Genomic DNA, 15,595 nt, shown 5'->3' on the forward strand with positions numbered 1-15,595 from the left:
AACAATATGAACTAACTAGTACCCTCAGAGCTCCCAGGGTCTCAACCACCAACCAAGGACTGCAATGGAGGGGTCTGATTGTTCTGGCAGCATGTGTATTGCAATTTGACCATCAATAGGAGGAGAGGAACTCGGCCCTGTGAAGGTTCTGTGCCCCATTGTAGGGGAATGCCAGGGCCAATAAGTGGGAGAGGGTGGGGTGGCAGGCATGGGGAGGTGGGAGGCAACAGGGGTTTGGTTTTTTTTTGTTTTTGTTTGTTTCTTTGTTTTTTGGAGGGGAAACTGGGAATGGAGAAATTTACATGTAAATAAAGAAAATATCTAATAAAAAATTAAAAAAATAAAAGAATGATAATATCCATACCAAGAACAGGGGAGCACCCTATTATAATTAATATTCATTTCACTAGAACTTTAAATTAGCCATTCAAATATTAATCACCAAGGAATTCAGAAACCCTTTTTATATATTTTTGTTTAAAATGTCAGAAATTAGAAATAAAGATAAACATAAAAGGGGCTGGGCAGACAGCTTCATTGAATAATGTGTTTGCTGCACAAGCATGAGTGCCTGAGTTTGGATTGTCACAATCCATGAGAATCAGAAGCAGGAACACACATCTGTGATTACAGCATACCTAGGGTAAGATAGGAGGAGACTCTTCATAAGCTTGCAAGTCAACTAGCGACTCTGTTCACCACACAGGCATTATGGCATGCCCACAAACATGTGCACAGAGACTAACACACAAGGACTTTTAAAAAAGGTAAAGAAAGTAAAAATAATATACTTTTTAATTTTTCTGTCTGTACATAGACCACATGTTAATGAATGATATAATTGTATCTTGCATGTTTCTTTTTCATTTAAAATTAGAGTATTTTATAATCACTTTTACTTGTGAATCAATGGCAGCAAAATATTTTACTTTGTAAAAAAATCTTAATTTGTGTAGGTAGGGCCACTGTTTAACATTTTTCTAACTTTCACTTATTGCAAACAACATGAAAATCTATCCATTCGTATATATACTTTTTTCTTTCTAATAAATTCCTAGAGAAGCAATTCTTGACCCAAAGATATAAATACTTGAAATACAACAAACATATATAATATTTGAAGATGCCATATGTTAATTTCATTGAGTTAAACTATAATTCAAATAGTATGTATACTTTTCATTTTGAAAGGAGATACAAACTTGGAACTGTAAATAACCATTCCTTTCCATTTGTTATGACCCTTTACCATCTTCTCTAGATCTAAGGCCAAATGTACCAGATATTTATGTGGCTCACTGTTTCAGAAGATCATTGCCTAACCAAGGCTTGGGTGAGTAAAGACGGCTCAGAAATGTTACCACCTAGAATCTGAATATATACAATAGCAATCCTCTTTATATGATTAGGCACTATCTATTTTAAAGAAAAGATGGTCTATTAAAAAGATAAAAGAGGGAGATAAAATTATGCTTATAGTACTCAATATATATTACTTTCAGCACCTACCCTCTCTTTTATGCATATGGTACCAGAAATACCCTACCAAAATTTGGAACATAATTTTTTGCTTCTTTCAGATCTAGAAATGTATAGAAAAAGCCAACTGAAATGAAATTGGTTATACATGAACTTGTTTTTAATTTTGTATTAACTGTCATTTGACCTTTTCTCATATGTGTGTGTGTGTGTGTGTGTGTGTGTGTGTATGCCCCAGTGTAGGGGAATGCCAGGGCCAGAAAGCTAGAGAGGGTGGGTTGATGAGTGATGAGCGGGGAGGGAGGAGGGAACAGGGTTGGTTTTTTTTTTTCCGGAGGGGAAACTGGGAAAGGAGCTATCATTTGAAATGTAAATAAAGAAAATATCTAATAAAAGAAAAAAAGAAATTTTAAAAATATACTTACTGATAAAATGATTTCTTTCCTAGAAACACTGATAATCTTTTTTAAGTAAACTGATTGTTAGACATTGTACACAGATATATAATGTGTTTTAAATACTCTAAAAAAAAAAAAAAAAAACTTTCAGCACCCACCCTCTCTTTTATCTCCCTCCCAGGACCATTAATCCTCCTCTTTTCCTGCATTCATGTCTTTTTGCTTGTGACTCATTAAGGTTAACTGGAGCTGCCTTTGTGACCATAGTCTTACAACTATCCATTGGAGGTTGGTTGTGCCATTGGGTACACAAATGAAGACAGTGACTGAATGACTCACCTCCCAGAAGTTATCAGTAACCAACAGCTCAAGAGAGAAGGATAGGAGGGATAGGGCCATGTCATGACTGTTGGTTGACATGAATCTGTTTCTTATAGTTTTATACCACCAAAAGGAGAACAGAATATTTTACCTCTTTACCTAATATTTGCATTTATATCTCATCAAATTCTAAAGCACATAAAAAATTTGAGAATACTCTAATCTTAGCCATAATTCATTAGGCCTAATTCATCAGGCTTATACAACTTTGACTACACTTGGTATTATTAATTGCAATACAAATCTTCCCATTGCTACAGAACTTCAACAATGAAGTAGCTATTGTGAAGCAGTTTTCTGTCAAGGATCTTGAAAAGATAATGAGTACCATCCCAGTGCCAGCTTGACCCAGGCATCCCTAAAGAGAGAAGGCTAAACAACTATGTTGTTTTACTGACAAATAGAGGAGTATATCTAGCTAGTTATCAAGATGGATGTCCAAAAATAGAGCCTAGGTGTACATGGGGCAGAAATTAGGATCTCCCGAGTAAGCTGGCTGGCTTGAGTAGATGAATCAGGAAGGTCTGGGTTCAGTTGAAAGACTTTTTTACAGAACAATCAAGGAAGACAGGACATCAACCTCTGACTTCTACACACACACACACACACACACAAGAAGACATGGACATGGTAAGGCATAATAGAGGACATAGTACAACATGTAGAAACTAATTCAAGGTTAAGTGTCAAGGAAAACAAACTGGAGTGGAGTAGAATTGGTTTGCACACTAAAATGGACTAGGAGACAGATCTGCTCTCACATACATCTACAGTTAAACCTTTGAACTTTATTCAAAAACAAGTACTCCCTACATGAAGCTGATCTTAGGACTTGGCATACTTCAGCTTCTTAAAACATTGTTTATTACTTTCTGCTGACATTGTGTACAATGAACCCCTTGCCCCAAACTACCCAGAGAGTGAGACCTACCCAATACACTTTTTATAAGACAGTTTAAGTTAGCCAGTACCTATTATACTTGCAGAACAAATACTTTCAAACCCCTCATGCAGCTTAAAACTACAAATATAGATGCCTATAATGGCAAAAATATGTGTAATATATAATTTAGGCTCCAATTGTTATATTAAAATATTACATAATATATATTATACCTTATACTTTACTCTGATCTGATACTTCTGCATCCTAAATCAACCTTCAAAACAGTGACCACATGGGTATGTATAGGCACATCCTTCACAAGTTATGGAGGTTGGTTTGATTTTTGCTGATGATGGTTGCTGTTGTTTCTTCTTCTTTTTTCCTCTTTTTACAATCTTGAACTATAACCTAGTCTGACTAAGAACCCGAGCCAGCCTTTAACTCATAATAATCCCTCAAAGGCATCACTCAAAGGGATTTATTTGAGTTCATGAGTAAGTCTTGCTTGCTACCTGTTTCCTTGCTGCTACTGCTGCTGCTGCTGCTTCTAAACTCTCTTTTTGTCCTCGTATACACAGAGCCTCACACATACTAGGCAAGTCTTCTGCCACTGAGCTGCACTCCTGGCCATCAATTACTTTCCAGTTTGGTAGTTAATACATAGGTATTCCTACTGGTTATTCTTCTCTTGGAACTGTCTTATTAAAAGGCTATCAGGAGTCATGCGGGTGAACAAACATTATTTAACTAAATTATCTAGCCATTAAGTTACACAAAGTAATTGTCAAGAAAATTAAAATCATTTTAATGATCTTAAAATGTTACTTCAGACATTTTATGCTATATTTTCCTTTTTAGTGAAAATTCCTAGACAAAGGTTTTATCCCCGAAAAACACAGTCCAGGTAGGAGAATTACACTTGATTTCTCTTAACTACATTCTTCTTCTTCTTCTGTCTTAGAATATTTAGTTTTGAATTAAAGCAACAGATAAGTTTACTCTTTGGGGGAGAAAAGTTTATCAAGATTATCTTTAGATCCTACCTATCTAGATCACTATAATGTGGAAGAACACCACAGGCGCAGTTTTGAAGTGTTCTGAGCCAATTTCAGTATCCCCAAACTATCCTTGATGAATAACGCTTTAAAATCTTAACTAAAGCTATTTATTTCTATGTGTTTATCATTGAATTATCTGATTTCTCATTTTAAATTAAATCTTTCTCAGAAGTTCCTTATACTATAGGATGAATGCTCAGCAATCTCTCACATTTATGGACCATTGGTCACACAGGCCAATGTTAAAATCTGGGAAACACACAGAAAGGGATGCCAGAGATTGCATAGACCAGCATGGACTCTTCCTCTTTACTGGCAACTACTTTATCTCTGTTGCCTTTGCCCAGTTTTCCTATTCATAGGAATAATGATGCCAACTACTGTCTGGACAGTGGCTTAGGTAATCACAGATAAGCATCTGAGAATACACTGAACTTGCACAACTATGTAATTTCACTGCATGAGGTGATGGTGTGCCTTTTCTTCCTTCCTTGTCTTCTTTCCTAAGAACCTGGTTTCTGTTCAACAACAACAAAGGATCTGTTAGATGTGTACTCTCTTACTTACTCCAAAAGCCTAGAGAATTGGTTACATAAGTGATAATATGACAGGCATCATTGGAAATAACTATACGTGGACCTAGAATTAATCACTTTAAGATAAGATATCTTATGGAAAGTAATCAAATGGTAAATATCAAGATAAGAAAGGATGGGGCTGCCTGGCAGTGGTGGCACACGCCTTTGATCCCAGCACTTGGGAGGCAGAGGCAGGTGGATTTCTGAGTTCGAGGCCAGCCTGGTCCACAGAGTGAGTACCAAGACAGCCAGGGCTATACCCGGAAACCATGTCTTTAAAGACAAAAACAAAAACAAACAAAAGAAAGAGGGGGGGGAGGAGGGAGAGAGAGAAAGAGAGAGAGAGAAAGGAAGGAAGAAAGGAAGAAAGAAAGGAAAGAAAAGAAGAAAGGAAAAAAAGAGAAATGCTGGGTGGTGGTGGTGCATGCCTTTAATCCCAGCACTTGGGAGGCAGAGGCAGATTTCTGAGTTCGAGGCCAGCCTGGTCTACAGAGTGAGTTCCAGGACAGCCAGAGCTATACAGAGAAACCCTGTCTCGAAAAACCAAAAAAAAAAAAAAAAAAAAAAAAAAAAAAAAAAGAAAGAAAGAAAGAAAGAAAAAGAAAAAAGAAAAAAGGAGGTCTCAGTGGTTAAAAGCATTTAATGTTCTTCCAAAGGACATGTACAGCTGGCATGTGATGCACATAAATTCATGCAGGCACAAATACATAACAACAAAATTTCTAAAAGGTAATAGGAGAAACACTGGAATTAGAAGATAGAACTGTAATATTTGATGCTGTAGAATCATTAAACAATTGCTTAGCCTTTTTAAAAATGGGACTAGTTGTAGCTATTCTGACTATATTACAGGCTGAGAGCTCAAAGGTTCCACCCTTAAGGCATAATATACAAATAGAAAACAGAACCACATTACTCTTATGTAAATATGTGACACTGAGATGACAATACTCAATTTCTTTCAGCTCCCGACATATGATTAAAAGTCTTAACAAAGACCATCGGACATATATTTTAGAAACTTGTAAGAATCCAATCCAGGAAGTTCAGTCCAGAGGAATCGATATATATGAAAGTTGTTTCAAAGTGGCATCCTTGAAATGTCCTATGAACAAAAAACCTTCAAATTGGACTGAAAACATAAGGATACCAACAGGTTTTTAAAATTATAATTGCTTAACATTTTAATAAGTAGAAAGATCCTTTACATTATATCATCATAACTAATCTCATCCAACCAGAGTTATGGGAACTATATTAGTAAATAGAGGGATTAATAACCATTGCCCTCCTATTGCTGAAAAGTATTTACCTTATTTCTTCTCTGAATGACTGAAACACAATTTAAAAATTCCTTGGTTTAATATAGCCTTGAGAAAATGTAATGGCATTATTTGTGATAGCTCTATTACCACTACCCTACAACCAAGGAACTTTTTCCTTGTCTGGTAGTTTCTACTTCTCAAACATGGGTCGTTTTTTAGTTGTAAGGAACTTTTTACTTTGTGTCTCTAATGTGGCCTAAGACCAATTGAAAACCACTTTAGGCCATGGTTGTTGCCTTGAGATGGTCTATCCTGAACAACCCCTTACAGAAGGCTAAATAACATTGGCCAAATTCTGATTCATCACAGTAAACAATTGATCTAAGTTGTAGAAAGTAAAGCTAAAGTCAACTTCACCTTCATTCTTTTAGTTGAATGGGTGTAAAAATCATGCCAAATGAAAAGCCAGGCATAGCCGGGCAATGGTGGCATAAGCCTTTAATCCCAGCACTTGGGAGGCAGAGGCAGGTGGATTTCTGAGTTTGAGGCCAGCCTGATCTACAGAGTGAGTTCCAAGACAGCCAGGGCTACACAGAGAAACCCTGTCTTGAGAAAAAAAAAAAGAGAAAGAGAGAGAGAAAAGAAAAGCCAGGCATAAAATAGAAAATACTATATGATTGCATGTATATAAAAGCAAAGTTAGCTGGAGAGAAAAAAAAAAAAAAAAACAAATACAGTTCCCTAGAGTAGGAGCTGTGTGGAAAACTGGATGTATCCTAGGAATCCCGTTGGAGTGGTCTTTTCTACACCCTGATTCAGTGATGATTTCACAAGTCTCAAAAACTGTTGGAATGTCATGGTCTAAGGCCAGAGAAAATAGCTGATGAGAATTATCTGCTGAGACAGGAAATACTGAGGATGGAGCTGCAATTCTGTTCACACAGACTATATTGGAAGTGCCTTTAGATGTTGAAGTTGAGCTACTGAATAGGCTACTGATTATTAGTATAGAGTTCAGAAGAAAGAACTGGACTTAGGATACATTTGGAAGTTTTGAAAATATATGTATAGTTTACAGTATAGCTCATTGATAAGGGAGTGAGTGTGCAATAGAGACAGAAAAGACAAAGGGCCAAATCTCCAAGAATCCCCATAGTGATGAGTCAGGGAAAGAATCAACAAGGCAGACCTTGAGCCCTGTGGATAGGAGGGAAACCCAGAGAATATGTAGTTCTGAAAGATAAGCAAGGTTGTGTCAAGAGAATGATCAGCTGAGTCTGAGACTTCTGTTGGTCAACTGAAATGGACTGACCTGAATTTTATGTCATGGGAAGCTCAGGGAATCTTGAAAAGAGAAATTTCAATAGAGTGCTAGAGGCACCAATACAACTGTCTATGGGTAGGAAAGGAAAGCTGGAGGCTTGCTGCAAAGCCTGACAACCTTAGTTCAACCCCTAGAACTCACCTAGAAATAGAAGAAGACTGACTCCACTGTTTCCTCTGCTTTCACGTGAGTGTGCCCTTCTCTATACACACAGTACACAGATAATAATTTAATATAATTTAGAAACTAAAAGAATTGTTTTCTCTAGTTTTCCTAAGCTAAGATCCTCATCTTTCCTTAAGTACTATTTATTTTATAAACAAATGTCCTATAGAATCTTGGTGACATTAAAATAAAAGTTCTGCAATTTCCCCTTTCTCCAAAACGTGTCAGTTTTAGCAGCAGCTAAACTTCTCCTTTTTTGTTCTGCATTCCCTTTGAAATTCCATGTCTTCATTATTGCTCTGTTTCTTACAAGAAGAAAGTTTGTCCTTTGCCATTATTGAACTTATCAAGAAAAAATATGTAGATTATGTCATAAGTTAAAGAAAGGCTCAGTCAGACGTTAGTTCTGGAAGTATTTATGTTTACTGATGAGAAATAGTACAAAAATGCTTGGGTAAGCAGAGTGGAGATGTAAATTCAAAACAAATACTGGCAACTCTTTTATGTCTCAATCATCTTTTTTTGGACTTGACCAACATAAATACATTGCATTTATGTTGCATTTCCCACTCTTCTGCTTATCCAAGCCACCAGCTCTGGAAATAACCCATGGCACCCAGAAGTTATTTCCTTCTTGGAATATGTTCCACATCCACAGGTATTCTACTTGCACTCTGTAACTACTTCCAATGTCATTGATATATCGTAAATATTGATGAGACATAATCAGCAAAAACAAACAAAAACAAGTGATTTCTGTTGAACAATGGGTTGAAGGAAGAGTTTCTCATTCTGTTTTCTCTTCATTGAAGAATACTGAAGTTTTTAAAAAAGGAAGTCCACAAGAATATGCTCACAAATGCCAATAGCTTATCCTTGCCTTAAGCCCTCATGTCTATGAGTTAGAGTACATTTGTAGACTGTTTCCGGAGTTCCTTATTTTTTTTTATTAATAATCATGTTGTTTTTTAAACTTCATTTGCTTTTAGTAGAAATTCCATTTGGTCCATCTACACTATAAGTAACAGAAATGCAATTGAATTGTATCTCATGGGAACCAATAATCACTACTGTTTTCTTTTGGTAGACAAGTTTCTTCTTCATCTTCTCAGTAGGAGGCTATACAAGAAATAATCAGATACATGTAGTCACATTATATGAGACTGGAAATCAGAATCTGGGAAGGTAAACTAGAAAAGCTGGGGAGATAGGGAACCATTGCTGACCCAATTCCAAACTTAGGGGTATAATGTGCACATCAGCTTTTGTAACCACATATAAATCCCTAGAACATTCCATTCATTCTTCTTGGTTTAATTGCCTGCATACCAACCAAGTTGTTAGCAGTTGATGTCATTAGAACTTTTTGTTTCTCTAACTCAGCTGAGGTTAACAACTCTAATTCTAGATGAATTTAGCTGGCCGCCTCTGTCCACATCCTAGATTAAAGAGTACTTCACTCTTAATAGATGGCTTTAGTTCACATTTCACATCCACATGCATGTACGCACACATGCAAACACACATCCAAGAGGTGATCTGACAAAATGTTCTCAACTTCTACAACTCCTGCAATACATTAAATCACTTCATATCAATCATCCTTCTTGTTTCAGAAAAATGAGTATCTTTTTTATTATTTTATTTATATTCCAAATGTTGCCCCCCTTCCTGGCTCTTCCTCTATGAGTTCTTTACCCCATTCCCCCCTTCATTAGCTTCTGAGAGAGTGCTTACCCACCCACCCACGCATTCCTACCTCATCCTGCTAGCATCCCCCTTTCCTGGGGCATTACATCTCTACAGGATTAAGCGTATCCTTACCTTCTGAGGCCAGACAAGGCCGTCCTCTATCACATAGCTATCAAGGAGCTATGGACCAGTGCTCCTATATTCTTTGGTTGGTGGCTTACTCTCTGGGAACCCTGAGGAGTCCAGATTAGTTGATACTATTATTCTTCCCCTTCAGCCCCTTCAGTCCTTCCCCTAACTCTTCCATAGGAATTCCTGACCTCAGTCCAATGGTTGCCTGTAAGTGTCTGCATCTGTCTCAGTCAGCTGCTTGTAGAGCCTCTCAGAGGATAGCCATGTAGGCTCCTGTCTGCCAGCACAACATGGTATCAGTAATAGTGTCAGGGTTTGGTGCCTGTGCATGGGATGGATCCCAAGTTGGGCCAGTCTCTAGGTGGCCTTTCCTTCAGTCTCTGATCCATTTGTGTCCCTGCATTTCCTTTAGACAGTAACAATTCTGGGTCAAAAAATTTGAAGATGGGTAGGTGGCCCCATGCCTCAAATGGGAGCCATGTTTATCTACTGGATGTGATCTCTTTAGGTTCCATCTCCCCCACTGTTGGGCATTTTGGCTAAGGTCATTACCATTGGGTCCTGGGAGTCTGTCAAATCCCTGGTGTTTGGGACTTCCTAGAGGTTTCCTCTGCCCCCAACCCCAATACTGCTGCATATTTCTATTCATTCTCCTGGCCTCTGGGCTTCTTTCCTGTCTCCCCCCCCCCCATATGTGATCCTGCCCTCCTTTTCCTTCCCCCTCCCCTCTACCATCTAATTCCCTCCCTCCCTCTGCCTCCCATGATTATTTTGTTCCTCCTTCTAAGTAGAATTGAAGTATCCTCAGTTGGGCATTCCTTTTTGTTAAGCTTCACATAGTCTATTAATTGTATCATGGGTATTCTGAACTTTTTGGCTACTATCCACTTATCAGTAATTACATACCATGTATGTCCTTTTCGGTCTAGGTTACCTCACTCAGGATGATATTTTCTAGTTCCATCCATTTGCCTGAAAAATTCATGATGTTCTTGTTTTTAATAGCTGAGTAGTAATCCATTGTGTAAATGAACCACATTTCTGTATCCATTCTTTGGTTGAGGGACATCTGGGTTGTTTCCAGCTTCTGACTATTACAAATAAAGCTGCTATGAACATAGTAGAGCATGTGTCCTTGTAATATGGTAAAGCATCTTTTGGGTATACTGAGTCTTCAGGTAGAACTATTTCCAATTTTCTGAGGAACCACCAGACTCCTCATTGCTGGCAGAATTGCAAACTAGTACAACTAATCTGGAAATCAATCTTGTAGTTCCTCAGAAAATTAAGTATCTCCTTTTTGAGATTAATTTTCCAGGATCACTCTGATCCTGTGCCTAGCAATTTCCTCAGTGGCATAGTTCTAGTGACTACTTCTCATCTTCTTCAAAATATGATCAATAAGCACCACCACCCTCACATCATCTTCTGTGTATATCTCAACCTACTACAGTCTGGCTTAGAGTCAGAATAACATGAAATAATTATATTCATCATTCCTTACCATACTAATTTTCTTACTTTTGATTGTTCCTAGCACATTTTAATCTCTCTCTCTCCCTCCTTCCCTCTCCCTCTCTACCTCACTCTTCCTTTTTCCCTACCTCCCTCCCTCTCCTTCACTCTTGATTCATTGAGATCTTAAAATTTTCCATATCATTACTCTTTGTTTTATTTCAGTTCACTAACCCTGATGATATATGTAAAGGAGAACCATAGCGGACATGTGTATTTGGCCTGATATAATGTATCCCAAAGATATACTAGATACTTATATGTGAGGAATAATGGTAGGAAAATATTAAAAGTTTATTTTCATAGTTAAATTATTCTATTTATATAAGCACAGAAAACCTTGTATGTACACTAATTTGTAACATACAATGATTTTGAATCTTAAGTGTTTCAAGTAGAGTTTGTTGGTGCTGCCTGGCATGCTGTCATGTACAATGCAGACTGCACATGTTCAGTGTTCAGAACCAAGAGTGCAGCAAAGGCACACAGTGCAACACTGGTGAATGGTAGCAGGACAACTCAGATGCATTTGCACTTTTAAGATTTAAATGTTATTGTACTCTAGTATCATAATTAACATTCCTCCCATATCTAATGTAATAAAGAGATTTCTAGCATGCTCTTCTAACAGTGTCCACTAACTCCTCAGATCAGAAGCTTTGCAAATATCACTAATTCTTGTCTTACTCTTTTATTCTAATCTAGTTCTATAGAGAGCCCTAGACATACACAGGACCTCCACCTCACTTCTACCCTTCATGGCTACATTCCCAGCCATCAGCTTTGTAAATTGCTTCAGTAGTCTTATAAGAGATCTGTGCTCGTCCACGTTTGCTCTATTCAGGCCTTTTTTAACTGAGCAACCAACATGATCTTGTTTAAAAACCCCTCACACTGTGGCACAACTCTGTTCCGAGCACTCTAGCTCATGCTCGTAGTCCTTACAATGGCCTATGACAGTGGTTCTCAACCTGTGGGTCACAGAATATTTCACTTGTTTTCTCTCTTAGTATAGAATTTGGCTTAATGTGATATTGATGAATGAATATAATCATATATCTAGATATATGTCTGTATAAATATTTGTGGTTGCTCCCTAGAGTCACATCACCAATTGAAAAGCAAAGCAAAACAATGCACATCTTTCCAAAGCAAGAGGACTGGCACGAATTGGACAGATGATGAGAAACGAATTTACAGGGATAAAAGAATAGCACGGACTCAGGAAATATTACAGTATTTACTCCCTATCGTGGAGTCCTCTCAAAACATAAGATCTACTCAAATGAATGATCTAGTCAATCCGAGAGCCGACCTCCAACATCAGTAAGTCAATGGTGTTCATCATGTTTATCTATGTAGTACTGGGGATCAAGCCCAGGCCCTTGTGTATGCTATGCAAATGTTCTACCTCCAAGCCACCCCCTAACCCATTCCTTACTATTTAATACAGTTTTATAAGGAAGCACAGCTTGTTAGTTCATTATCTTTAGAAACAAATATAGAGGCTCTTTAAAACTGCATACACTGCATCGCAAACCCAAGGTCATAATTATATATCAAGTGTGTAAAGGACTAAGTTACCAAGCATTATTTGACCTATTACTTGTATAAAATACTTTAGTTTGTATCTGTGGAGAAAGTAGCATAAATAAATAAGCTGTAAATATAGCATAACTTGCCAATTTTTAGATATTTTAAAACCTTACACTCCTGAGGAAGGGGAGCAGGGTTATAATAATTAATCTTGGGTACTTCAGTTACTTTGTACTCAGTGAAAGGCAAAAAAAAAGGGATTATTTCTTTTAAAGATGAAAAACAGAACTACCTCCAAGGCATAAAAGAAAACGACATAAATAAAAGATAATAAAGCCATGTTATCTTTTTTGTCTTTTTGTTTTGTTTTGTATTTTTCGAGACAGAGTTTCTCTGTGTAGCTCTGGCTGTCCTGGAACTCACTCTGTAGACCAGGCTGGCCTGGAACTCAGAAATCCGCCTGCCTCTGCCTCCCAAGTGCTGGGATTAAAGGCTTGTGCCACCACTGCCTGGCCTGCCATATCATCTTTAATCATACAAAAATAATAAATTTAATAGTATTGACAACTTTTTATAGTACACTTTTCAAGTGCTAGATATTTTTCTAATTTATATGTATGACCAGTGGGAACCATATTTATAGTTTCCACATTGATGGATCTAACTAATCCCAACTCTAAATATATTTCTAGGCTGTGCTTGGTTGAATCTGCAGATATAGAGCCCTGAGATCCTAAGGAAAGTGTGAGCTCCCTGCATATTATATATGACAAGATTAAGATGCAAAGACATTAAACAACTTTCTCAAAGCCACACAACATGTAGAAGAATTTGGTTTCAAACTCTGTGAAAATCTTTAGTATTGAAGTCCTAACTACATGCCTACAAATTAACTGGAAAATTGTGGATATTTTAACAGGAAAATAGGCAAAGATTATAACCAAGCAATTAACAAAAGAAATACCATGGCCAGCAAACATTCAAAATGTTCACTCTTGCTAATTTAGAAATTACAGCTAAAGCAATGATGTGGTGTTTAATTAATTTTTATTTGATTTATTTATTTATTTTATTTATTTTTTTGCTGCTTAGTAGGAGAATCTATCCACTAATTATGGGAACACAAATTGAGAGTTTCTGGAAAGAATTTCAACAATATAAAGGAAAACTCCTGACTTCACACTGTTCTTCCCTCTTTCTCATCCTTTCTGTGGTGTTTGGAGTTGAGCCAGGGCCTTACACATGCTCCTAAACCACCAGGTCACATCACTCATCTTGACTAAAGCAAATTTCACTGTGAAAGTTGATCTAAGGAAAAAACTAAATAAGAAACAGAAGTCATATGTAATACTCATTTCAGCATTGCTTATAGGAGTTAAAAATTAAAGAACATAGATGTTCAAGAATAGAAAATTCCCTAAATTATTAAATATTATGTAGTAGTACTTCAGTATAGCAAGTGACTATTAGTTAACAGGAAATGATGCTCACCATATATGAGCATAACATGGGCTATATACACTTTGACTTAGATGATTACATATACATGTATGTATGCATTATACACACTCAAATAGAATGAAGAAGAAAACTTTAGAAGCACATATCCTCAATTACCTCTCTGGATGGGTAAAGTATTGGCAGGAAGGAAGAGCCTCTTCATGATGTTTATTCCTTTACTGTATAATCATCAAAATCAGGCATACAATGGGCAGTTAGTTGTAGTTTCTAGCGGAGTGCTGTAGCTGTCTTGATGGGGAAGGTACTGCTTGACAGGAATTGAGTTTAAACTAAAATATGAAAAAAGTAATGTGAATGTAGGCAAGCAAATGAGACACAGAGTATGATAATATCAGCAAAATTAAGAATCAGGGAGCTAAAGAAATGGCTAAGTGATTAAGAGGTCACACTGCTCACATAGTGGAGTGAAGTTCAGGTCCTAGCACCCACATGGCAGCTCACAGTTGCCTCTAATCCAGCTCCGGGAAATTGAAGACTCTCTTCCCGTGTCCACAGACATGTTTCCACACATATATCATGTAATAAAATAAGATCTTATAAGACTTAAATAAGAGCCTTATAATAAGAAAGTATGCATGTTTTAATCAATAATAAATTGTCATTAAGAACTAGGAACTCTGTGTTTGCTTTGTTCTATTCTAGTTTGTTTGGGGTTTTATTGACATGTTTGCTTTCTAAAAAGAGAGTTGGGTGGGAGGGAGGTGGGGAGAGATAAGGGAGGGGAGCTGACCAGAATTACTTTGTGAAAAAATTATTCTCAAGAGAAAAGAACTAGGAATATCTAAAATTTTATTTTTAAAAGATAATTTCAAAGTACAAAGATGTCTATGAAATTAGAATTTTCTGGCACAGTCATGATAGAAATACTTCAGCAAACACACTTAAAACAAATAAAAATAAAGGCTTAGTGGAGAGAAGAAGGGATGCCAAGATAGTGTGGTGAGAAAAAAGAGAAGAGAGAGAGAAGAGGAGAAAGGGAGAGGCAGGGAAAAGAGAGGAGGGACCAAAGAGAGAAAGACAAGAAAGAAGGAGGAGGGGACAGGAAAAGAGAGAGGGGGAGGGAGATGGATAATGAGAGAGAGAGGAGAGATGAGAAAAAAAAAGAAGAAAAGGCAAAAGGAAAGGAAGGGTCCAGGGAGAGAAATTAAAGGTAAGATTAAAAGTAGCCAAGCGACATCTATAAAACTGAAAAGTACAACGCTAGAAAAGAGTTCGGATGCCCGTAAGCAGCATGACAAGAGGAGTCCATGGCTTGAGAGAGATGACTCAGCCAAACAGCAGGGACAAGGAGATTACATAGAAGAACTTGTGGGATGATAAAATACAGTCTATTGCTCACGTCATCAGAGTTTCAGAAGGACAGGTAGAATATGATAGTACTGAAAAGGAATTCAAAGACATGATTGCTAAAACGCTTGAAATTTGGCAAAAAGACAAAGCTTCGATCAGTAACCTCAGCAAATCACCAACAGGATATTAGGGAGATACCAGACTTCAGCTATAGAAAGCAAGTATTGAAATCAGCCAAAGGAAACCTGCACCTTTCCTGCATAAGAGCAGTCCGTGGTGGCGCACGCCTTTAATCCCAGCACTTGGGAGCAGAGACAGGCGGATTTCTGAGTTCGAGGCCAGCCTGGTCTACAGAGTGAGTTCCAGGACAGCCAG

At 37.4% G+C, this 15,595-nt stretch overlaps 1 protein-coding gene across 10 annotated transcripts in view; it reads left to right on the forward strand.

The window, feature by feature from the left end:
* Positions 1–15,595, forward strand: part of Agbl3 (ATP/GTP binding protein like 3) — a 98,935-nt gene that overhangs the window by 72,757 nt on the left and 10,583 nt on the right. For 7 of the 10 annotated variants that reach the window (XM_031381473.1, XM_031381480.1, XM_031381476.1 and 4 more), the window contains 4 exons: positions 1,262–1,333; positions 4,003–4,048; positions 5,746–5,936; positions 11,974–12,199. In XM_031381473.1, the coding sequence (XP_031237333.1) occupies positions 1,262–1,333; positions 4,003–4,048; positions 5,746–5,936; positions 11,974–12,199 (535 nt within the window). Of the gene's footprint in view, positions 1–1,261; positions 1,334–4,002; positions 4,049–5,745; positions 5,937–11,973; positions 12,200–15,595 lie in introns of those variants that run through there. The other 3 variants (XM_031381481.1, XM_031381479.1, XM_031381482.1) reach the window with 3 other exon arrangements.

This window comes from Mastomys coucha, unplaced genomic scaffold (genome assembly GCF_008632895.1).
Source record: "Mastomys coucha isolate ucsf_1 unplaced genomic scaffold, UCSF_Mcou_1 pScaffold20, whole genome shotgun sequence".
NCBI classification, from domain to species: domain Eukaryota; kingdom Metazoa; phylum Chordata; class Mammalia; order Rodentia; family Muridae; genus Mastomys; species Mastomys coucha.